Below are 27378 nucleotides of genomic sequence, written 5' to 3' on the forward strand. Positions count from 1 at the left end.
TCTCAGTCGAATGACGATTTTCGATCATTTAAAGTGCAAGAAATTTGCCGGAAATATTTCGAATTTTTAGACATATTAAGAATTTTGTCTAAATTGAAGAGAGAAGCCTGTTCGTGTATTTGTATTTCTAAATATTGATTTAAGTAAACACAGAAATTCTTGTCATTTTTTTAAATCTTTGCAGGAGCGTTCAAATTATTTTTATATCATTGAATCCAAGGGATCAAACTTAGCTTGATTTGTGTCACTACTCAGACTCATTCATTTGTCGTTCAAGCTAAAATTGAATATGTTCATATTGTCTTGCGAGTTCTAGTATTTTTATATATGTATGAATTTCGTAGACGGAATTGAAGTTTGAGGAAAACGTTGGCAAGGACGAGGATATTTCATTCGCGACGACGAAAATTTCCGTTCACGTGGCCTTCGATAAATATCGCCTTCTTGTATGGCGTGTCAAAACAACCTACATTTTAATTTCTGACTCCATACTGCGCATTGTATCGCGTCCCTCTTTTAGCAAGAGACGACATGGTCTATCAATGCGCATTTAACCAACTCTTTGACTAACCCTCTCAGTCAGCCTTTCTGAGCCTCTTTCAAAATCAGATAAATGAATTTCGCTCTCACAATGCTCTGCTCGATCGATACGACGAGAAGTCAACAATGGAAATGGCAGCGAGATCCGATCTGAGGCTGAACGGAAGTGTACACCCTTCGTGCGCTCCGGGAGTCCTGTCACTCCTTCGAGAAAATCACTTTCCCTTTTTCGCAGGCGACCCACGTAACTCGCCGAGAAGCGAAAGAAACCGTGCCATTCCCGTTCCCTCGACTTCGTCATACTCAGCACGTGTGTCCGGGCACTTCCCGGCGCACCTACGTGCCTCTTATGAAGAATCCTGCCACAATTGTATAGGGGAGGGGGGAAAAGGTGGAGATTCCGATACGAATTTCCGGCGCTCCGACATCGCCGATATCGCCAATTCGAGAAACGAGGAATTTCGGCCGCGAAATTCCCCTCGCGCCTTTTCCTCCGCAGAGACGTAAATAAGGATCGGAGGTATTTCTCGTCGTTATCGATATGAGAGATCCATCGATTTCCGGATTTCTCGCAACCCAATTCGTTGCCGTAATCGCCTCGAGCGAGATTATCGAAGGGGGAGTCTTAGTCTTGGGAAATCTTCTTATAGGAGATATCGAACAATGAATTATTTAAATGTTAATTTCTCATAAAACTTCGGTAAATCAATTTTTCAATTGTTGATGGAAAATTTATTAAATCACTTCAGTTTCTATCAAACTGTCAAGTTTCTCCTGTATAAAATAACTTGTTGTTAACTGGTTTATTAAAGAGCCTTTTCTTAGTTAGTATATCACTGAACAGCAGCTGTAAAAATAGCTGGTAAGTATATTTCGATGGAAGCCACGCAGTTTTAGCTCATTAAATATTATACATTTTTTAAATATTAGATCTATATTTAAAATTTTGATATTTTATTATAGAATAGAAATAAATACAGACAACGATAAATATATACTAAAAGTAAGAGTGAAAATACGCGAATTCTTTGACACGTAGACGGTGGTTAACGCAGTGTTTCTCTTCGGTGCAAAAGCGCGTCTTCATGGCGGCGATGGAAGCACAAAGCTGCGCGCTGTCTCGATTCAATCTTTCGGAATGAACGAACGAAGCCGTTTCCACGGCGATTAATTCGCCTCTTCCGGTATTATCGCGCCCGCAGCGGCGTAATAACACGCCGCGGTATCGCGTAATATTACCACAAAACGCTATAGCGCGTTATACAACTCTCTTCCGCGAGAAAATGAGGAAATTTATACTCACTCTCTCTCTCACTCTCTCTCTCTCTCTCTCTCTCTCTCTCTCTCTCTCTCTCTCTTTCTTAATATCGATCACCGCGAACCGGTTTCCGGTCCCTTTAAAGTGGCGAGATGTCGAAATCCGCTCTGTAAACGTAAGAGTAGGCGATCAGTTTGCGAATAAATTCAACGAATTACCGGAATTTATTGGTGACGTCGAATAGAATGTAAGAACTAGATTCGCACACGTGTTTTCGTTTAATTTTAGAATTACGAGATATGACGTGTTTGTAAAATTTAAATCGTATTTTGCTATTATAAATAAATTGGCCGTAGTAATAAAAGTTTTAACATTACTATATATATTTGATAGATTGAATTTAAAATTAAATTGCATAATTGACTTTTAAGATTTTTATATACGATGATAAAAATAATATACAAAATACATATAAAAACAAATTTTTCTAAAAAAACACGCCAATTACAAAAGAAAGAAAATAAAAAGACAAAAATTTAAGAGATGCTATGTTGAAATCTATTATTTATGCTACTTTCTACTATTATATATATGTATTTTTTTACCATAAAATAAAAATTTATATTTTTAAATTCATACTAGTTATGAATATTCGTACTACATGTATGAGATATTCGAAGACACCTCATATAGTCGGGAAGAATCACTTTTACAAATCGTTTGTCTTAAAATAATCTTTGAATCGTTTGTCTTAAAATAATCTTTTTTGACAAAATGACATTCGCATAAATTACTCTAATATATTCTAACATTTTAATTATCTCTTTTCAGATGATCGACGCCTCTTATCATACGAATCCATCGCTGCAAAGCACTGCCCTGATCATCACCTGCGCGGTGGTTCTACTACTGATGGCCGCGATCGTGTCCGTCGTCTTCTGGAAGTGAGTACATTTTTTCCCTATCATTTTTCTTTCTGTTACTGAACACACGCAATATCGTACGTATGACGAGGCATGCAAAAATCCCTACGAGGTCATCGAGGCCGTCGGTGGTCGCCTTCCTCAATAAAGCGCCGGTTTCATTCGCGCCGGGACGTCTTCTCGAGGTCGGAAAGTCGTTCAGATTGTAACCGTATTTCACGGGTTCGAGAGAGACCGTCCCGAGATCCTTACAACCCGAGGGGAGACAATGGAACGACCACATGGGGAGGGAAGCGACGATGAGTGGAAGGAGCAGAGGGAGGATGAGCTCAAGCAGGTTACGCCAGAAAGAACGTTACCTATCGCTCCTAAATTAGCCAAAAATAGAGCAAGGACGAGGAAGCGAGGCGCTTCGGAGCTAAGTGGCGTGCTTCCGACAGCGTCACGGTTATTCTTCGTCCTATGTGATGATCTACGATGCGGTGGGCCGCACCGAGGGGAGCTTTTGGTCTACATTTTGGAATACGTTGCTTTGCAAAGTAGTCGTTGAATAAGGTTTGCGCAATAGCAGCTGCATACATATATTTTCTGAAACTTTCTAAAATTTCTTTGTTTCTTTTGTTTGTTCTTTTAAATTGCTCGTGCAACGGTAACGGCAAACGGTAAACGGCAAACGGTAAATGGTAAACGGTATTTAAATCTCCAAGAATAAATCACTCTCGAAAAATATATATCTCCCATAGAAATTGGAAAAAATGAAATAAATAAAAATAAATAAAAACTAAAGAAATGAAAACTAAAATATAAAATACCCAATAAGATAAAATACATGTGTGTGTGTGTGTGTGTGATAAAAAATATCCGGAAATAAATAACTTTCGCGAACGGAACGAGCTAAAAGGGGGCAATTCTTACATTTTTAATATTCATATATTTAGCAGATTTATGCTGGTAATTTTGCTACACGAATTTTTACGATATGGCTTTTATCATCAGTTTAAGACGGTAGTAAGCGAAGCGATCGAGAACATGTAAGAGAGTGGTGTCTCGAGCATATTCTAAATTACTCGAATATAGAGCACTCGAAGATGCGATGAGAAGGCCTGCCACTTTAATTAATACCTAACCGTGTTCCCGACAGCTTGTGGTTCTGGTTCCCATATCGCGTACCGAGATCTAGGTCGTGGTGCTCGAGATTAGATGATGACTTTGTAATTAACGAGGAGGATCTTGGCGAGGATGCCATCTTGGCGATGCCGTGGAAAAAAAGAAGACCGCGCGTAATAATTAGAGGATAACTTTACGGAAAATAAAATCGAGATCGCATAAATTTACTCTCGCAAAATCCGTTATTTTTCTCCATTTAAAACTTTTATCCCCATCATCTTGATTTGCAAGCGACAGAAGAGGAAATGGGACGACGTCGTTGCATTAATGGGCCATAAATTAGGCAAAAAAAAAAAACGAAATGCCTCCTGTTCTACGCCAACCAAGGATGTTGGACTTGCTGCTCGCGTATTGATTTACAAGCAACTGTAATAACTCATCCAGAAAAATTGCAAGGGCCTACCCGCAATTTTTCAAGCATTCTTTCGAAATTTCCAAAACTGACACACAATTCCAGTCCGTTCCATTTCGGCCACGGTTTGTTCCATTCTTCCAATCCTTCTTTCAAGAAAATTTCAGGAAAACTCGTACATATTTTTTCCATCTGTCTTTGCAAACGCCTCGTAAATTTGTAAAATTCAAACAAAAACTGTCTCAAGAGCTCTTTCGACCTTCGCACCACGGGATCACTCGACGGGGGGGAGGGGGGACGATACGCCTAATTGACATTCCGTAAATTACGCAGAAATAGGCCATTCTCGAAATGGGCGTGCGCCCAGGCGCTGTTACGTTCCGCCGACAGCGGAACAGCGCGCCGGTAATTTGTGACACGGTAGCTCATGCTAGGCCAGCACACGGTTCGTGGATCCGCGGTACACGGGAAAGTACATTCACCGGGGTAGCTTACTTGGGAGATTTACGGACGCAGTCGCGGCCTCTCCCCCGGTTTTCGCCCCGGTTGTCGCGCGTTGATTGGATCGCGCGGTAAAAAATGGAACGGCTCGATAAGACGAATAGGAGACACGCGTGAGAAGAACAACAATTCGAGAAGAACAACAATTCGACACACAATTTGATGTCGTGCACTTTCGCGTGCGATATTTTCAACGTCTTTCCGAAGAGAGATCTGCAAATTTCTCGCCGAGTTAACTTCTTATGCTCCTAGTGAAATTTACAAAATCTACAAAATTTACAAAATTTAATTTTAAGAAGGAAAAATATAAAGCACTCGCAGTACATGATTTTTTTCGTTTAAGAGCCTAGTCTATTTTAGTACGAAAAATTGATGATTGTTAGGAATTTTTGATAAATATTAGAAATCAATCTTTTTTTAGCGTTTTTCATATATTTTTATTGAGATTTAAACAATATATATAAACAATATTTTTAAATCTTAGATATTTAATTTTTTTTGTTCAATACGAGCTTCTGTTCGTAGCATGTTTAAAAATGCTTTGACAGTGTGACATGCTGCTCCTCGTGTAATTGTCTAAAATGTAAAAACTCGGTGTAGTTTTATTCCATAGGAATATTTTTGGGACACTGAATCTAATTTCATTATAAAAGATTGAAAAATAATAAAGTAATGTCATTTTAAAATTATATAATATATTTCAATTTTACTAAAATTTTTTATTGCTTGAAGGTAAAAAAATATCAAATATTAATTTTTTAAATTCTCTAATCCAGTATCTCAAAAATATTCTACGAAATAAAATTAAACCCAGTTTTTTCATTTCATACTATTACATAGGGAACAGCATATCATATTCGCTTTTGAACGTGCTACTTGTAGAGACTCGTGTTGAACGAAAACAGCTAAATATCCAAAATATAAAAATACTGACGTACTATATAAACATAAATAAAAACATAACTGTAAAACGTCAAAAAAATCAATTTTAAAATAATATTCAAGAAAAAATTCCCAAAAATCATCTTTTCATACTAGAATAGACTGGGCTTTTAGGGAAAGAATAAAAATAATTTAAAGCAAACAGGTATTAATGAAATATTTAATATGGAATTTACTAATGTACAAAAACACAGATTTTCGTCCAATTATATCGATTAATATTTGCCTCGCTCTAATCTTCGAATATCGTCTCTCGTCTGGCAATTGATTCAGACCGTTCGCGTCATGTGATCTCCAGATCACTCGATAGACTATCAAATCGCGATTAACCCGTCGCTAATGAGCAGTGCTTCTGTCCTATCTAATGACCGATCAATGGACATCGAGCCAGAAATCACCGGTCGAGAGGACGATTCTATACCGCACAGTGCCTAGCATTCAATCCGATGCGATTTTATGGCGACGATCCTCGAAGGCTTTACTCGCCGCGACAACGACGGTCCTGTTTTCGCGCTTTTATCGTTTATGCCCGGCCATTATTGACGACCATATCGCTAGTACATATCTCAAGTGTTACCAGTGTCCACGTATTCGTATCTTTGTGGGTGGTATCGTAATCTAGTATAACCGTGTAATGGACTCTTGTAAACCCGACGAAAAAAGACCGATTATAATAAAATTTAATGTGTGTCTGGTGGAAGAATTAAAATATTTCTTTATAATTGGAAATATTATTGACATCAGAAAATTAAATTGTATCAGAGGTTATGAATTACATTTATTTACGGAAATTAAAATTTATGTAAAAATTTTTATTCTAATATTTTTATATAAAAATTAACTCTGATATTTTAGAAAAAAAATACCCGCAAAATATATATATTAAGAATCATTCTTTTTCTTTCTGAGAAATAGTTTCTTAAGATTTAAAATAGACGGAAATAATAATAAAAGTTTTCTTTAAAAAAAATCTAGAATATTAACTAGCAGTACAGAATCCAAATTTATAAATAACTGCTATTGTCCCTACGCAAATTTCTGTTATCTTTCGTTAAAATTTCTTGGCCAGTTCGGGGCACAATCGTGACTCTGTTTTCGCGTTCGTAATGACTGTGGTCCATTATCGAGCGTGACGTCTCGAGTGTTGCGACGTCTTGTGGCTCATTACTTTGTGAGTGGCATCGGCCTCCTTTTCTCGACATTTCTCCTCACCATTTCGCACGCTTTCACGGTTCCTCCTCGTGTTCGTCGATTCTCCATATTATTACATATATCTCTTCTTGTTTTTATGCCGCAACTAAAACGATATAAAAACTGAAAGCAAAATTACGAACTTGGAATCGCAATCTCTTTTATGAGAGAATCTTTATTCAAGTTTAAAGTTTACGTATAAACTTTCGAATAAAAGTTATTTAACTCTTGACTTTTCTCATATTAGATGTCATTTTATTTTTGACATAAAAATTGCAAAAATAAATAATTTTAGATGCCATTTTATTTTTGATATAAAAATCCAAAAATAAATAATTCTATAAATAAAGAGAATAAAAATATAAAAAGGAATTGGAAGAAAAACTTATATGACATTTTATTAACATTATATATAATGTATAATTTGTTTTATTTTCACGTGAGCGATTTGGAGGCTGCGAATCTAGATTCTCGCCATAAGAATCAATGGCTCTTTAGTTATATGACACTGCGCATACAATCGGAACGCGGAGAGAACACGGTCGCGCGTAGTTTGTATGCTAATCAGAATCATGTTCCTTCCCATTCGCGTATCCTCGTATTCCACTATTCTCATCCCGCCATTGCGGGCTTTAACTATCATCAATTCTATTTTCTATCGCGTCTTAGCTGCGCGCATTCGCACCATTGTTCACGTTCGCGATCCGAATGCGGCCGTCCGATTCCGAGTTTTATTTAATGTACCGAGATCGCATTCAATGTAATGGAGAAACGAAAAGCGAATGGCCACATTTACCACAAAGTATATCGTGCGAACACTAGCCGCAACCTCGCATTCACGTCTCGTGAGTTTAGCGTTAAAATGTACTTACTTCATCTGATCGGATTATCATTTATTATGATAGAATTAACAATTATCGTAATTATATGAACAGGAGGTTATTATTTAATGATAAATAAATAATTTAATGCGCTAAAAAATTTTCAAATTTAATGTAATCTTTCTATTATAATATTCATGACACACCATCTTTCTCTCTTTAAAATTATTTAAACAAATTTTTATTTTATTTATAATTCCTATCGTCAGAAAATAACGTGTCGCGTATGTCAAACGGAACTTAACTCTGTAAAATAGGGAAACTCAGTTTATCAATATTTTCCTGTATAAGATAACGTCACTCGGATTCGAGTAAACCGGAAGAGAAGAATTGCGAAGAGCGGAAACGAACACGGACGCTTGCCTCTTCCATCGCAACGTTTCCTCTCCATCGACTCTTTCCCCTTTTCCTCAATTTCCCGCCGCCTTGCTGCGCTTTGTCTCCATAAGCCACATTTGGGTCACCGGTACGACGAGGTTGCTTTAACGATCTGCATTGCATGAGCGTTTCGCCCTCTCCATTCGTCGTTTCGTCTACCTCTATAGGGAATGTCAGTGTCTAAAACTAACTCGGAAAATTTTTAAAAAAAGCAATATGAGATGTTTCAAAAATATCTCTCTGGAAGGAAAATGTGAAAAACGCAAAATTTAATTTAAAAATTTTTAACGGAGATCCTTCCAAATATTAATGTTTTCTTTTGTTAAATATAAAAAGTTAATTTAGCTAATATTTTAAGAAATTTAAGGGCGATTTAGAAAAATTAATTCTTCAAATTTTAAAAATAGAAATTTATATGGAACAAATAGAAGAAAAAATCTTTTATTTTATTTCCGTCATGTTATTTCTGTTCAAATGATAAATGCGAGTAATTTTTCAAGAAAATAAGAGTATTTAATTAATAATAGATGACAAAGTGTGTTAATTTATATTTTTATGAAATATAATTTATAAATTCTAAATTTTAATATAAAGTTTAATATTTATTAAAAGCAGTATAAAAGAAAATAAGTAAAGAATATAAGCAGCGAAGAGCATAAAACTACTGAAGGATTCTCTCTCTCTCTCTTATATTTTGATTTCTTTTTCGTGACACAATTTGAGATCGTATATGATTGATAAACAAACCCCGTATATAGCAAACAACGAATCGGAAGCGCGACCGGTTTACCTTGTTTATATCTTCAGTTCGTTGTCGAGAAATCCGATAACTGTTTTTCGAGTAACGTCAAGTTCCGGTGAAATCTCGACATCGCAATGACGGCGAATAAACATGTAACAATAATGTAATAAACATATACGAATTATAAAAAATGTCGGAAATTCAGATTGGTGTAAAATTGAATTCTTAATTTGCAAAATTATGGCTTGGCTGTTGAATTCTCACAAATCCCCCAATATTTCTCTTTTTATTCCTTATAAAAAATTAAATGAGATTCCCTTGTTGGAACAAGTGGAGGAACTATAGCGAAACAACCGGAAATTAAAGAGATAAAATTTTAGTATCAGGAAAAGTAAAATGTATTTTACCGGAAATGCGCATCCTTAATTAGAAAAAGAATCAACCGGCTTAAATTCCCTTCTTTGCTTATTTTTCAAACTTTATTCTTTCCGCTTACGCGATTAGATGCGATAGCAAATTTCCTCTTTCCTCTCTTCTATGTTAACACTTAACGTGTATGTGTGGTTTCATATCGCATCTCTTTCTGTCATCTATTTAGATTCATTATCATCCTTGAAGCTAAACATGTTTCTTTTTCTCTCTCTCTCCTTCTCTCTCTCTTTTTCTTTCTTTCTTTGTCTGTTGTATGTGTGAATTGCAAACGATAAATGATATATTCTTTCCACAAGATACAATCTAAGAGAATATATAAAATATATTCATACACGCATATACCGCATGAAAACCAGCAATTAAGTAGAGTGGGTACGCAGTTTCGCTTAGACATTGTTACCTTGATGCATCAGACATCTCTTGGCCGTCATCTTCATCCTCGCAGTCATCGCTTGTTAACGCCACGTGCGCCCCGGGTATCTGAAAAATATATATGTGACTGGTTCTCTTTCTCTCTCCGTTCCATCTTTTCCTCCCTCTCGCGACGCGACGAGACATCGGCAAAAACGAGGGTGCGCAAGAAAATCGCGGGATGCACTTACGGATATTACCGGGAACACCGGCGGGAAAATTGCCAGACACGGTTGCTTGAAATCATTAGAATTAAACCTTCGTGTAGTCGCTCGAAAGAGCGACGCGAGGGTGTAAAATTTAAAGAGGATCTACAGAAAAAATTTTAATTTTATGTAGAAAATTTATTCTTCAACAATCGAATTTTGGTTGAAATTATAATCGATAGAATCCGCATATTTATTTATGTTACATTAAATTCATGTTACGTTAAATGTTAGCGATAATAAATATATATTAGCTATATATCCTGCGGCATTCAGCACGTTTGCCTTCTGCGTGTTATTGTTTACATGCGGTCGCTTTGTTATTCTCGCGAGACTTGAGTGGGGGGAGGCAGCGGGGTAAAGCATAAGTCGCTTTGCATATCATTAGTCTTGGAAACACAATTGAAAGATGTCAACCACGAATATTCGATAGTGATTATTTTCATTAGTAAAACGGAGAACAATTCGAAATTAGCATGAAATATACATATGTGAATAGATTGTACATATATTGTTGATCAGAAGTGTAGTAAAGGTCAGGTATCGCGCGTACAGCTCTAAATGGAAAATAGAATTTATCGACCACGTGTGTATTTATCCGGCGAAGGTGATTGTGATCACAACGACCATGTAGAAGGTAATGTAAAATCGTGCTACACATCAATGTTGTTTATTAATAATTTATTTATTAATAATTTATTGATTAATAATTCGAAGTTTAAGGAACAGAATTTATACTCTGTATATTTATAATTGATAGAACTAAATCCGCCTTAAACGATTTATAATTTGCGACAAAATTTAAGATATACATATGTGAATAGATTGTACATATATTGTTGATCAGAAGTGTAGTAAAGGTCAGGTATCGCGCGTACGGCTCTAAATGGAAAATAGAATTTATCGACCATGTATGTATTTATCCGGCAAAGGTGATTGTGATCACAACGACCATGTAGAAGATAATGTAAAATTGTGATACACATCAATGTTGTTTATTAATAATTCGTTTATTAATAATTTATTGATTAATAATTCGAAGTTTAAGGAACAGAATTTATACTCTGTATATTTATAATTGATAGAACTAAATCCGCCTTAAACGATTTATAATTTGCGACAAAATTTAAGATATACATATGTGAATAGATTGTACATATATTGTTGATCAGAAGTGTAGTAAAGGTCAGGTATCGCGCGTACGGCTCTAAATGGAAAATAGAATTTATCGACCACGTGTGTATTTATCCGGCGAAGGTGATTGTGATCACAACGACCATGTAGAAGGTAATGTAAAATTGTGATACACATCAATGTTGTTTATTATTAATCAATAAATTATAAAAATAATTTATTGGTTAATAATTCGAAGTTTAAGGAACAGAATTTATACTCTTTATATTTATAATTGATAGAACTAAATCTGTCTTAAACGATTTATAATTTGCGACAAAATTTAAGATAGAATTCTATTTATAATTTTATGCTACTCTTTTTTTGATCTCAACTCGACGTAAAATTGAAAAATAGAAATAAAATCATATTTAACTATATTATATATAGGTATAGAATTTTAGAAAAATATAAATTTCCTTCTTTTTCATAAGTGTTTTATAAACGTTATATAAATTTTCTCGTAGTTTTAAAGATGATAATTTTAATTTTGAAGCAAAATTTCTAAAATAACATATATTATTTACGTTTGTTATTAATATACATGTAAAATTCGCTTTTTTTAGAGGATATCTATAATTTGTAACAAAATTCTAACTCGTGAATTTTGTTATAAATTATGAGTTTTCTAAAAATAGCGAGCTTTATATATTTACAATCATAAATATACGTTATTTTAAAAACTTCGCTCTAATCATCATTCTTTAAAATTACGAGAATATTTTTATAATGCTCATAAAAATCTTATGAAAAAAGAGAAATTTATATTTTTCTATAATTGGAAATTTATAACATATATAGTTTGATATAGTTAGATGGTTAGATACGATTCAATTTCTATTTTTCAATTTTGCACCGGATTGGATATATGGGGATTTCCGGTCACTTCAAAGACGACAGAACTCGTTGAGTAAAGTCCTTGCGAAACGTTTCTAGCGTGAATAAATCGTTTCCGGCTTCACATAATCCCGTGTCCTGCTTGCTGTCACTTTAATTTTGCATCGGTACGTTGGCACAAATGTGAGACCAAGAAAGGCCTTACGACACGGCGATGCAGTTTTGATAGCGAAGAGAAATGATGCCGAGGCTAAACCTGCGAGATACATAAATCGAACGTCGCACGAGGATTTTCGCTTCACCAAATTTTCACATTTTCGCGATAATTTGCACAAAAACGAAAGGGTTTCTCCTCTTCATTTTCAAAAAATATCCTAATGATTATTTTATAATTTATCCTATTATTCGTTGAGTGGTCGTTATTTTTTACGGAGGGTTGTCCACTAGTTTATTTCGGGGACACTCCTGTACCTAAAACTGGGCGAGTAATCAAGATACCATTGTGTATGGCATTCGGGGGTGGATAGTCGATGCAACACTTTGCAACGCGTTGCATGCGATACCGCCTGCGTTATGTGCGCGGCTGCAATTTCGACGAATTATCGGGGGCGACGTTACAAGGACAGGAGGGTGCAAAGAGGGCGCGAGAGGAGGATTCACGCTTGTTGTTTCTACACACGTGTTCGGAACGGGTCTGGTCCAGTCTATGGATAATTTAACCCACAGCGCAGTCCTGAATGGGTTATAATTGGTGATGACAGGCCATCAGAGGCGACGGCATGCATTCATCTCGACGAGAGAGAGAGAGAGAGACAGAGAAAGAGAGAGAGAGAGAGAGAGAGAGAGAGAGAGAGAGAACACATCGTGCTCGAGGAGACATGTCCTGGGTCCTTCGCAGGCGCCGACAGGATTTCCCATGATGCCTCCGCACGTCCTGTCGTGCAACTTGTCAACGCGACATCATGACATGCAAGCGAATGAGTTTTAGTAATAGGTCGTTTCTCCAATCTACGAAATTTGGAATCTTCGATCTCTCGCGTCTTTTTCGAACTTTCAAACTTGGAGGATATTGAACTTACATCTTAAGTTTAAAATAGAATCAACAAACTGAATTATTAAGCTCTCCAATTTCCGAATCTTACAGCTATCGAATCTGAAAATTTTAATAAGATAATTAATTTTCTATTCGAGAATTTTGGAGCTGTTTTTGACACGACAATGTCTAATTTTGTTTATTCATATTGTCGTAATAAAAATAGCCGCGCAATAGTCTCTCTCTCTCTCTCTCTCTCTCTCTCTCTCTCTCTCTCTCTCTTATGTGTCCTTAAATGATCTTATTTTAATTCTCGAGCTTTCAGCTCGAGTTGGCGAGCTTATGCGAAACTCGCTGGGCCGGCACGGATGATCGCGGCTTACGAGTTTAATGAGATACGGAATAAGTGGCTGGTAGATACGTTCTTCAATTTGCGCGAGACTTAAGCTCCTTTACGGAGATCTCGCGCATAACATGAATACTAATCGATCCTGCGGGGCGGCGTTGCGCGCGCGGACTTTATTCCGCTAAATGAATGATCTTCGAGCTTTATCGTCCGCGCGAAAAGTTTCTCCCTCGCTCATTTCCGCCTACGCCCGATTAAATCTAGCTTTTAGCAAGCCGTATTACGCACGTACTCTTTGATTAAAATATCAGAGAAAATACCTCGCCAGCGAGATAAATGTTTGCGGGCACTTTTTAAGCCGATAAACGAAATATTTATCGAATTCTATGCGAATTATGTAACCGAAGACTTCTCATCATAAAGGTACCAGAGTTATAAATAAATTCGTTGTTCGTAATCATCATTTTTCAATCTCGCTCGAGCGCCATCATGCTGATGAGGAGCTGGAAATGCAGCGGAGAAGCAACGTTCGTGTATCTCGGGAAATGCGCGAGGATATAGCGAGAACGAGTATCCTTCCTCTCCTATGTATCTTCGTACGTATACAAGCGCACGGATGATGGCCCTATTTTGCAGTGAAGGGGATCGAGCGCAGGCCCGGCACACCATCGGTGGATTCGATCCGATTACGAAAGTACGAAGCTAATTCGCATTGTGACTGTGTCGCACTGCAACGCGGTGGCTGCTGGACGCAGCTTTCGCGGCGACGCGCCAATTCTCATCCGTTACGTCGCGACACGCGACGCGGAGCACCGTCCGTTTTGCCTCCGATTTTGGCCAACGTTGAATGCGCTAGATATACCGCCGTCGTTCCGCCAGTGATATACTCGCCAATGCGACCTAAGAGGGGAATAATAAAAGGGACCCGATAGACAGAGGAGAGGATGTTGCGAGAGGGAGCATTAACAGTGTTTCTCATTTGCGTAGCTGGAGCTGATTGTCAAGTATGAGACAGTTTTGTTATCTAGCATCATTGCGAAAGCTGAGATCTCAAAAGGACTGTTAAAATATTGCAAAGAAAGCGGTTCTGTAAATTAGAAAGATAATTATACAGAATTTTTTGGATGTTAAATTTGAAAATTTTATTTAATTTTATTTTTATTCGTATGATAATATTTTTTTATTTAAATTTAAAGATTATATTTAAAAAAAAGACATTTCAGTATTACATAAAATTTCCGAATTTTCCATACAGATATCTAAATCTCCCTTAATGCAGTAAAAAGGGAGCAATTTATTTTCATGAATATATTATAAGCAAATTTAATTTTAAGTGCTTTTTTATGTTTTCTAATCTCAACTCTTTTATATATAAAATAAAGATTAACAAAAATATCTCTCCATTTTAATTTATAAAACATGAAAGTATTAATCTCAAATTATATAATCTAGAATTATTATTTTTAAATGAACATATCGAGATTTTTTAAAATTATTTAATTATTATAAAAATTGGAGATGACGAGTAAATAATGATCATCGAATATTTTCGATGTATGTTTTATTGTTGCACGTTTTTATAGATTTGAATTCTTAAAAAGATTCTCTAAGATTCTCGCAGAATACTTATACATATGTATAAATTCGAAGTTCTTTAAATCTTTATACTTTGGAATCTTTAAAGGAATTTCTAATCTGTTGGATTCTCTGTAGAATCGTTTCTTTAAAATCCGAAAGCTTTTAAATCGCATTCAGATATATTTATATTTCCGAATGCTCAAACTCTAAGATTCTTGAGATCAAGAAACTTTATTAGACCTTTTTAGACACCTTTGACTCCCCCTCCTTTGATTTTATAAGAGCTTTATATAAATTTTTCAAAAAGTTCGTTATTTCGTAGCTCCCAGGGGTCAATTATCGAATCTAAGCGCGACGTGTACACAGTAAAAAATAAAATGTTAATTATAACATTTTTCACATGTCCCAGAAAGTCCACTCTAAATTTTAAGTTAAAATAACTCATTCGTCATATGTTACTTATTGACAAACTAAAAATGTTAAATAATTGACACAATACTCTACATTTATTTTTGTTATTGTGACTTTAAGTGTAATGTAAAAATAACATGCAAATTAATTAAAAATTACATGAAAAAATAGTTACAATAATTCGTAAGAATTGTTGTAGGATATTAACATATAATAGTAATTATTTTAACTTAAATTTGTAATAGAAACATTTGATTTTAATAAATTTGATTATTTTGTATGTCAAAGTTCAAGATTATTTGAAGATTTACTTTAACTTTTCTTAGAATGTTAAACTGACTTTGAGACATGTTGATTGTTGAAAATGATTGTGTTAAAAATACTCAAAATAATATTCCATTTCTAAGAGACATATACAAAGTGTTAAGTTATGAAGTTGACATAAATGTAACACATGAAAACGTTATAAAAATAATAATATAAGAAATAATAATAATAACATATAATAATATAAGAAATAATAATAATAACATAAGAAAATTTTAACACATGGACGCACAATTTTTTACTGTGTATATTCTGATCCGACATAATTACATAAGTGATCTGAGAACAATCCACCAAATTGGAAAACGGCATCTCCCAGCACATTGAGAGACCCTGTTTAAGAGGTATGCGTGTCGCGCGAAATGCGAGCGTTATCGCAATCGCATTCCATTGTACTCTCGCAGACAGTGTTATTACCCTAACCGTTCATAATTACGTCATCGTCATCATTGTCCCCGCACATGTATCCCCATAAATGCCACGAGCCCTTGGCGCCCTGCGGTCCCCACGGCTTCCTTCCTTCCTGCCTACGCGTCGTAGTTCGTCCTCGTGACGTTCGCATAAGCGCTTATATGGCGAGATGCCGTCGTCGAGTCGCCAACCAACACGCGTCTCACGTGAACACGTGGTGCGAGATACGCCACCGTTTATGTACCAGATATGCATAGCGCTACCTGAATAACACATGTGCGTCCTAGTGTCTGTGTGCACATATGTGTTTGCGCACTCGCGCGCGCGCGCTAAGATCCTGCGCGTTTCCATACGCATTACTCGCATACACGAATGCGCACTATCATTGCACACACACGGTTATGGGTTGACGACTCACGTACATTAATAGTCCTAGCTTTCGCAAAATAATTCTATGGAGTAGAAATAGTCGAAATTTCTTATCTTTTGTGTGAAAGTGCGTCCCTGCGAAATGTTTTTCGCTCCTAAAGAATCTCTTAATCGGTATTGATGCGAATTTGACAGATATACTTAGAGACTCGAGTGACGATCAAATGTCGAACTTGAAAAACATCGACAACTACGGCGATTAAATTTTCTCTAAAAGCGCACTCGCGTGAAACCCTGCCTAAATTTTACTGTCGCAATATATCACCATGAACCGGCTCTATAATGGTTTCCATATCGCGATCGCGCACGTAGATACGTATACGCACGCAAACGTAGACGCGAATGTGTACGCACTAACGGCACGCGGGTCGATTAGTCGGCATACACGCGGCTTAATGCGACATTGCGCCAGTTATGTTACCTATGCTACGTCGGGTATGTCGACCGCACGTTGCGGATACGCAACTAAGCCGCAGGGGTGAGACGGATATCAGGATAGAGAAGTCTTGCCCGATAAGGCAGAGAGAGAAGAGAGAGAACGCGTCTCTTGCCTGCGAATTCGCTACCTACGTATTAGACTGCATTTCGCGAATAATTGGCCCTCCTCTCTTCCCTTTAGTGCGTTCTCTTCTTCGAACCGGGCACAATGTGCTTCACCGATGTGGAACCGAGTGAGGCATCTTCCGGAATTCCCGATAGATTCCATCGGACAGAATTATCGCCGGTTCCTCTCTCCTTGTTGTCTCTCTCTCTCTCTCTCTCTCTCTCTCTCTCTCTTTCTAGATAGATGATCCTCATATTGTTCCACAGTTCCTTAATTGTCATGCATCGCCGGCTCTTTTTCGAGGATTGTTTCGATAGACTATGATAAAGGTTTCGAGAGTCATCGACATCGGTTCTTTGAAGGGATACAGTTCACCGTCCTCTTCATGTATCATCATTAATTTTCAAATCGCAATTATTTCGTAAAATAACTTTTTTATTTATGCACGGATTTTTCATTGACGTAAGAGTCTGTGAGAACCGCAAGACACGGCATTTGCGAGATAACTTTGCGCTCTAATGTAATAAATGAAATTGTTCCACGGAGAGTTTCGTGTTTGTGCTTTAAAGTTAACAATGAACACAATTTGCAATGTCGTTATGTTAAGTGGGAAAAGGCAGGAAAGAGAGAAAGAAAACTAGACTCTCTTTCCTGAAACTATATACGGGGATTGCAATTAATTAGAGGAAAGACAATCTTGCATGTGTAATTGCAACAGCAGATTCGCTCTATATAAATCCGCTGTGCCGCAAATGTGAAACCATATTCCCGCTTGTGCGACGTGCGCTCGTTTAGAATAATGAACGGCCGCGGAATTAAGAAGAGAAAAACGCGCACGAGAGTGACAGGCGCGCCCGAATTACATAAACGATATTATGCTAACTACGTTGAAGGAGACTCGAGTCGAATTTCTACAATCAGACCAGCGAAATTTCGTTAACTTCTTATTCTCCCTCTCTGTCTCTCTCTCTCTCTCTTCCTCTTTCTCTCTAGGCTGTAGAGTGGAAATGGGTCGCCTGTTCAAAACGATCTAATGCAATCGCAGCTTCCTCTCGAGCGTTGATGAACTTCGCACCTGACTTAGAATTAATTATGAAAGTACATTAAGTGTGTCCTGTGGGAGAGGCGCTTAATCTACAGATGAACTGAAGTATAGATTAAGAGAGACTGTTATTACGAAAATTGGAAATTTTCCCTTGCGAATGAGACATATCATTAATATGATAATCGTGTTGTAAATTGGAATTTGAGAATTCCTGTAATTTATCTTGCTGAATAGCACCAAGTCACGAAGACAGCAGTCTCCAACTTTTTCGACAATAGTTTCACGTTTCATGTTTTTCATTTTATTAACTTTATATTATACTCGATAATTTTTGTTAATTTTCCACCGAGACAATATTTGGCTCTAATATTTGAAGAAAGCGAATATTATATTCGAGCGCATATCCACACGGGAAGAAAAGCAAACAATTAACTTTCTACCTCTTCTTCGTTCTCTATTCAGCGAGCGCTCGACTCGTAAAACGCTACTCAATGACGTCGTTTAAACGCGAAGCGATATTTTCCCACGAAAGTCACGCGGGCATTAATGCCAGAATTGGAATAAATTAAGTCGCGAAGTGACGGTCGACGGTTCACGAGGCTTTTAATCACCGCCGCTGTTTAATTACTCCCTCATGTAGCAATAACGCGGACTCCACTGACCTCATTTTCTCAAAACATCGTCATCCGGAACGCGGCGAGCTAATGACGAGGAACGAGCATCAGACTCGAGGACCGATTGCTCTCCCTTATTGAGCCTCTAAATCGCCCTTACGATCTATATAGCAACGATGAATCATCATCCATCGTGAAACGTCAAGCTTATTAAGACTCGCAGAGACTAACTTTCGTCGTATTATTAATAATATTTTTATTTATACTTTTTAAACACTTTTTTAATCCTGCATGATTCGATGATAAATTTCTGCTATTTATTGAATCTTATATAAATGTAATTTATATACTTCGATATGTACATTTTAATTAAGAGAAACTTTTTAAAATCAATTTCAACTCTCGGTAAAGAGTTTGCCATTGAAATACGTACAGCAGTGATTTTTACGATATCAGAAAACTCGCTTAAAGTCACGCGTTCGACTCAACCCACGCATTCGATCCGTCCAATAAATGAATTCGCGTTGCGTGTGCGCGAGGAGCACGAAAATTTAATTTCCCGCGCGTGGAAAATAATCCTTGCTTAGGAAATTGGCTGCTCGATTTCGTTCCTCCCCGGCTTCCCTGATCCCTTCCATCCCGTCTCTTACACCGCGATCTTTTGTGAGCGGTACGCGAAAAGAGACCCCGACGAAGAGAGAAATTCGCTGCTGATCCAGTCGGCCACGTGAAATAAAATAAAACGGATATTAAAACTGGCGCAAGCTAATTTCCTCACGTTTCCAGGCATAATATTCGTTTCCCTCTACTGCTCTTCCACTTTCTCTTTCCTCCCACGCTTTTATTCCCTTATCATTGAGTTAAACCATCTATCGGATGAACGGCTCCTGAATATTCAACATTTATGAGGAGACACGAAGAAGAAACAAGAGAGAGGGAAAAAGAGATGCATAGAGAGAGCCAATAAAATCAAATTCGATATTTGAATTTGACGAGTGACATTCACGTTTGGAGATTTCTGCGGATTAAAAATCTGTCAGAATATCAATGTATGCGATTGCTTATAAATTGCGAATTCGCTTTCAGGTTCTGTGATTCATATCTTTTAGATGCAATGTGCGAACCGACTTCTGGATATACTTGTAGAATTATACTAGCTATAGAAAAATATTACATTGTAGTAAATATTTTCGCGATACATTATAATAAATTATTAATTAAAAAAGTAAAAAAAATTTTAATGTGTAAAAATTGTTCAAATGATATAAATCTAATAAGAAACAAAAGAAGGCTAGGAACCAAAGACGCAGGTGATGATGCGTCGACGAAGTTTCGACCCTACTCTGGGTCCTTTTCAAAGTCAAACAAGAAAAACATAATATTATTTAAACCAACTAACTGAATAATAAAAGAAAGAAGTCAATGCAATAAAATAAAAAGAAATTGAAAAGAAACGGTAGGGTCGCACAATTGTATCGAATTATGTTCATTTGTACAGAGGTTCTTTTTCGTGCAATATCCGATTTTTATCAACGTTTTATAATGCATATGTCTACGATACAGTTGTGCGACCCTACTGTTTCTTTTCATTTCTTTTTATTTTATTGCATTACCTGCGTCTTTGGTTTCTAGCCTTCTTTTGCTTCTTATTAGAATTATTAATTAAATTTTAATATTTATTTAATCTCTAAAAATTAGCAAAAAAATTTTATAATTTAAATGTTGTGTATTATATTATAAAACTAATCTTTGTTATATCGCACATATTATTTTATCCTATAGTAGCATATTACGTGATTTTAATATCAAGCAAAAGGATCAAAAAAGGTCAAACAATATATGTCAATCAGTTTCTTCTCAAGTTCAAGCAAATTAATTAATCTAATACTTCAAGATATCAATAAAATCTCATATTTGGACAAGTATAATTATTCGTTTGCGTTCCTTAAGGAAAACATAAATTTGCTTAGTATCATCATTGTAGGCTCGTATAGTGAACTGAGAAATGGAGGAACAATTCGAGATTGATTGATCAGTTATGCTGAGGTACATATCTCGAGGTAACGATCTCAAGGAGGACCGACATACCCCTCGAAGCGACATTAATGCCCAACATCAAAGAAGAGAGATAGAGCGAGCGAGCGAGAGAGAGAGAGAGAGAGAGAGAATTCAGGCATCTCTTCATTTGGAATCATTGGGAATCTCTTCATTTACGTGCCTGCCGAAGTACAATGCGACTGGCCGAGTATTCGCGAACCCTCTCGTAGGACACACGGCGAAACTTTAGAGACGCCTCCGTCTATAATCACCTTTGAGGTCATTACAGCGCCCACCCTTCCTCGTGTTAGATCTCTCTCTCTCTTTCCTCCTCTCTCTCTCTCTCTTGATTTCTGTCTCTTTTTCTCTCCCTTTCTCCCTTCTCTTTTCCTACGGACGGCCAGACGGTTAATCAAGTCCCGTTTCACTTACTAATTCCCCACCCGCATCCCCCACTGGTACTTGCAGCCACTAGTCGCTTTGTTTCTCTTGCTCTCCACTGCCGGTGGTCCTTGATCTGCCGCCTTTCAATATTCCAAGCAGTGTTAGTCACACAATATTGATTGTGATAGATAGAATGGAACTCCACCCCTCGCAAGACGATATTTTTATCATATTTAAAAATCAAGCAGTTTAACAAAATATATATATTTTACAGATAAAAATATTTTATTTTTCTTTGCATTTTTTTGTAATAGAATATTACGTCACTGATTATTGGTAGATATTGATGTGCTAAAAAGTCAATTTTAATTTACCTTTACGTAGACTTTCCGACAAGAACTGCTTCCGTTCTCTCTCTAATTCGCCGTTTAACAACAAGCGTCAATGTGCGAAAAACGCAAACAAACAAGGAACAAAAGACTAGCCTACTCCCTGGAAGCCTTCTGCGAAAGCTCGCTTGCTTTCCCTCGCGAGTGTTCGCTCTCATTAGGCAAATCCCAGCCTTCAGTTCATCCCGAAAAAGGCGGCCGTGGCTTTCCTCGGCCTTAGCATACAAATTTATTCGTAAACTTTCGCAATTTAAATGTCCGCGGTGTTTCAATCAAGGGGCGTCGCCGTCCGCTCCCCACGCACGTATAAACAACTCCTGGATTAGCTTTCCTTCCTTCAGACTTTCATCGGCTCTCTTTGCCAACCCTCCTACTGCTGTCCCTTCCGCTCTCCCTTCTCTTAACCGTGATATCAACTTTGGGGGATTTTCGCGTGTTGGCGTGTCAAATATTAAGCAGCCTCGTTTTCATTCCGCAACCAGTTTAACGGACGAGGGACCGAGAGGGGAAGGAAAACAAGCGCTGCTTAAGAACTTTGGAACAGCTTCGGAACTCGTTTGAACCTGCGATCCCTGTCCCGCTGGCCCAGTATTTCACGTATCCCGTAATTATATTTGCTCATTAACCTCCGTCCCTCCCTATCGCGCTACCTTCTTCGAGTTTCCATGAGAGATGGAGTTATCTCGAACAGGGACGGATCTAGGGGGATCTCCAAAATTAAATCTTCCACGGCTCATATTCTTCGATAATGCCACAAAAATTCCTGGATACGGAACATCAACACAAGTTGATATTTTAAAAGTTTAAATAAATTTTTGTAATTTTTATAAAGTCAATCTCTCCTTCGTCCGCGCGCACCGTAATCAATGACGGTAATTAATTGGAACACTCGAAGTGGAATTAAACATCGTCTTTATAACTCTTCTCTACCTCGCTTTTACCTTTGAATCTGCCATCGCCGCTGGGGATCAAATGCAGAGAGCAGAGATGAAGGAGTTTTGTAAATTACCGCCGCTAATGCCGTGTTACATATTTGCCGGATTTCCGGCTCGAGATTGCCGGCTTTACAGAACGTAACTTACGTATTACAGGGTAGCTGTTAACATCTCCCCAAGAACCACCCTCGCAAATGGAAATTCTAGGTGAACCGAAACTACATCGCGGCAAACTGCAGGCAATTCTCGATTCAATGCGTTTCCCAAAATTGTTTAAACTTGCTTATGTAAATAAAATTCAGTCAATTCGCACTCTATTCTCATTTCGATAAACGATTTGAATAAAATCACGATTACCTCTCGTTGAATTGATTTTATCGATATTTTCTATGAATACGGATTTTTTTATATTCGTGAGATATAATTTCCGTGTATAATTCAGAATTTAATTATAACACACATTCAAGAATGAGCGCTTAATATCTCGCAAGGAGAACAATATAGTTTAATCTGCTATTAAAATTAATGGATGGTTATTAATTCTCTCGTGCTATCCGTATTTTTCGTCAAATGTTCGCTTCATCAGAGATTTCGATTATCCCGATAATTCGGCCTGCTAAATTGTTGCCGTTCCAATTCGGCAAAATTGGCGGGAAAGGGGGGGGGGATTGCTGGTTAACGTTCCGTTAACGTTGCGCGATTGAGTCGCGTCGGATTAGGCAATGGATAGCGTATTAATTATATTGTTAGCGAACGAGATGCGAAGCTCGGCTCGACCGCGGCGGTTTTTCCGGCGGTTTCGCGTCCCGGACAGTGCAAATTTGCAGACGAAACCGCATGTTATCGGTTACGAACGTGCCAGCAGAGTTATCCGTGAACATATCTGGCGTAGACTTGTTTCGCCGCAGTCGGAATTTGTTGCTACCGCGATGCCTGAGAATCGCGCACGAAATTTGCATTATACATCACGAAATGAATTTATGTATTTCTTGCTATTTATATATATATATATATATTTTCTCTAACGTATTATTTTTTCTCTCTAAATTACGTTAAAATCAATGCAATTTTTTATAAATTCTCTGCAATATTTGATTTACGTTTTATCGGATGACGTAACGTGCAATTTCATTATATTTATTCTATTTTATACAGAGATATGTTGAATCTTTATACAAAGATTACTAATCAAACTTAAATTTTATTTTGTCTGTTTTTTGGCAATTTGCGTAGCTTTTGGTTGTTTTATCTCTTAACAACAACGGAAATAAATTCGGCGATCAAGGCTATCCTCCGTGTAAATAATCGCGTTGAACTAAAAAGTTTATCTTTCGGGAGGTATAAGAGTCGAAACGAGTCGATCCTGTTTTATCGGGACGTAAACAGACGAGAGAACACATCGCGATTCCGTTGTGGTGGTGCTTAAAACATCGGCACCCTCTTCCCGTTGAGTCAGCTTGTTCCCGCGAAGGTTAAACCGCTTCGGCTGGCAAGAGCCTAACCCGCCGTCAACCGCACCCTTATGTTCGTTATCCTGAAAAAAAATTGCGCCTCGTAAAGCTTCACCTCTGCCTTCCTGTACGCGGTCGCCGGTGCAAGGCCATCGATCGACCCCGCGGGTGCAATTCCTCGCTCTCTCCCCCATTTCCACCCCCTACCCTTCCTGAATATCCGTATATTTTAAACGCGCGTCAGGCACACGCCGGTTCTTAAAAATCGCTCGGAAAAGCCATCTTTATCTCTCGCGAGCGAATTTTCGTTACGATTCCGTAATCACGATTTGCATAACAACGATGCGTTCTCCCAAAAGAGGGGCAGGGAGGGCGGATGAAGGAGAAAAAAGGAGAGGGGAGAAATGGAGAAAGAATTTCCCGCGGTATCTATTTTCCATTGGAGAATCCAAAAACCGACGAGGGGATGTATGAAATGTGCATTCTAATAGTAAGGTGAAATGCACTTGGGGCGCGGGCATCTAGGTATCAAAAACGCATCAACCGTTCCGTTACTACGTACCCTTAAGCGTTAAATAAGAAAACGGCAGCCGCTCAAAGTCGATGTAGGATATATCGGTTTGCGGCCTTGCGGTTGTGGCCCAGGCTTTGTAGTCCAGGCTGCCAGATATCGAAAACGGCAAGAACTCGCGCGCATCCCGCTCGCATATCGCTGGAATAAATCATTTTTTATTCGCGACCGTAAACCCCGTAACGTAGAGATAGGAGGGGTCCGTGGTCATAAAGGGTTTCGGGCAGGGCTCGGCCGCGAAAGGGCTATCGCCCCCGGGATACGGAGATCGGGGAAAGGATCGATGAGGATCTCGACGGGGCCGTCGCTGATAACCGGCCACCCTGCTGCCGCATGACTGAACCAGAATAATGCTAGCTGTATGCTAAACCTTGCTGATAAGGCCGCACCGATCCCTACGCGATAGCGGCAAAACAATATCCACCTCCCCCTCTCCCTTACCCCTCTATCTCGTCCTCCTCTTCGCGCTGCGTAGATACGAGATGGATTCGGTTTTACATCGAGCTATCGAACGAATGTACCGCATTCAGAAATAGTTACGATAGCATCGATATATGTATATATTTTATTCCCGGTATTAACGCGAAATGTTTTAATATTTAGCTTTGATATTATAGTTTTTATCGGTTATTAAAAATAAAGTTATGCCGATTTAAAGATGGCAAATAATAATTAAAATATTATGCAAATTTATTATAAAAAAATTAAATCGAAATGTAAAAATTACGATGTAATATTTCCATCAAATATTTAGATGGAAAGTTTTGCAAGTTTTAATACTCGTGACTCGAGATATTCTTTTTTTAAAACACTTAAAAAGTTCATTAAATTATTATTCTATAAAAAAGTTTCTTCTTAATTACCCCAATTATTATTTATAAAACGTATATAAAAAAAACAAATCGATATCTCATTTAATTTAAGCCTAACTGAGCTCCTGGTACGAGGCACGAGGAAGACGGGACTCGAAGACGTGAAACGCGCTGTCGAGGGCGAGCTCGAGGGCGGAAAATCGTTTATCGAGTCGACGGGGTGTATCCAGAGCGCATTGATATGCAAAATTTGTAGTTTCGAGAAGCTTGCGAGAAACTCGAGCGCACGCGCGCGCGCAACAGCGAGTAAACTTTGAGATCCAAGTGTCTCGGAGCTCCAGCTTTATAACCGATCTCGATGCCTTCGGTGCACGTACGTGCGAGTATATCGAATCTGGCCCTACGGTGTACGAGGGCTCGCTAATCCGCTCCTAAATATCCCGCATCGCTCTCGGATCCGCGCCGCAACTCGCCGTTTCAAGATTATAAAGTCATTATATATGTATGCGGTAGAGAATAATAAGAATTAAGGAAATAAAGCAGTCGTTTTGAGAGTACATGTAAATAATTTTGAAAATATAATTTACAAGAGAGTTAGTTCGCAACTTCAAATTTAATAATATGTAAAATTATTCTTGTTAAAATCATCATATAATAAATAAATAAATAAATAAGTATATATACATATATATATAAATTATTAAAATTAGAGATTATAACTTTAATAAAATATAAAAATTAGAAATATGATTAAAATATATATAAAATGTAGATAAAAATAATACTGTATATGTATAATATATATTGATAAAAATAATAAAGAAATGTGCGCATAAAAAAAAACAAACGAACAAAATAAAATATAGAAAAATAAAAATACATCAAATATATATAATAAAAGCAATAAAAATATGCATTAATAATAAGACAATAAATAAATCGAATAATTTCAAAACGTCAATCCCAGTAAAGTTGCCAGCACTTTCAGCATGACTGCTCATATTTAAGATTCCCTCAATTATCGACGTTTCAGTTTCCGTATTATTTCCACGCTGATATCAAAGGTGCATTCGAACGACCAGCAGACCTATGCAATTGCCACGTGCACCGGTTGCGTTACGAGGATATGCGAGAGTCGGGAAAATCGGAGGAAACGAGGAGAGAGAAAGTACAGGAGCGAGCTACGAAGGGACGGTATTTAATTAGCTCGAGTTAAAAGCTCGGCTTAAATGATCTATTCAGCGCTTAGCGTCGAGCGAATTCACTTTGGTACTCCCTCGACTCCACTTTCCCGAGGAAGATCCCGAGCAGCGTCGTGTCCTGCGTTGTCCTGCGTCTTCGTGTCCCACAGATTCAGCTCTCGCCCTCGCCCTCGCACTCGGAAACGTCTCGTCGAACATTAAAAAGAAGAGATTAAAGTTAAAATACTCGTATATCTTTTCAAAGGATATAAAGAATTTTTTTCTTAAAAATATATCGAATATTTTCTCTCGTGCTCTCTTTTCAAATAAATAGATCTAAAGATGTAACTCTTGCCCAAGATTTTTTTATTTTCGGGGTATCTTGTGAGAATCAAAACTCCAATTCGTTGGAGAAAGCTTAATGTAATTCCTGCGCTTTTTTTTCGACAATCAATGGACGTATGAAACCGTCTAGAAACGCTTCCTACGTTGCCTGCCAGCCGAACTTTTCCTCTACTCTGTCGCATTTTGAACACATCACCGTCTCGTTCCCCGTATCATCATGATTAAATGAAATCCATTAGGAAATGGAAGACGGGGTGCGGAAGACGAATAGTCGCGAGCGAGCGTAATGAAAAATCATTACGATGACTGTGACGAAGCGCGGGGGAAAGAATTGACGTGCCGGGTGAAAATGCGATCGATATTCCATTGGGAATATATGTATAAAGTCATAATGAAATTTCGTTAAAAATAATCGAAGCTATCATTTATTATATTAAATTGAAATATCATAGAGATACATGTGTATATCACTCTTATAAATTAAAAAATGATTTTAAAAAATAATTTATAATAATAAAGCCGCAAATATAGATGTATTTCAGAGAAATCAAATTTTCATGAATTGTGAGTAGTATTCTTATCGCCTTTATCGCTAAATAAT

The 27378-nt window shown here is 37.5% G+C and overlaps 1 protein-coding gene across 3 annotated transcripts in view; it reads left to right on the forward strand.

Moving 5' to 3' along the window:
- The window catches only part of Pxb (putative Hedgehog signaling attenuator pxb), a 377459-nt gene that overhangs the window by 322138 nt on the left and 27943 nt on the right, over positions 1–27378 (forward strand). For all 3 annotated transcript variants that reach the window (XM_083089605.1, XM_083089604.1, XM_083089603.1), the window contains one exon: positions 2630–2742. In XM_083089605.1, the coding sequence (XP_082945731.1) occupies positions 2630–2742 (113 nt within the window). The remainder of the gene's footprint in view (positions 1–2629; positions 2743–27378) is intronic.

The sequence above is a fragment of the Camponotus vicinus genome, unplaced genomic scaffold (assembly GCF_025532165.1).
Source record: "Camponotus vicinus isolate PSW18456_S1 unplaced genomic scaffold, iyCamVici1.0 SCAF_2, whole genome shotgun sequence".
NCBI classification, from domain to species: domain Eukaryota; kingdom Metazoa; phylum Arthropoda; class Insecta; order Hymenoptera; family Formicidae; genus Camponotus; species Camponotus vicinus.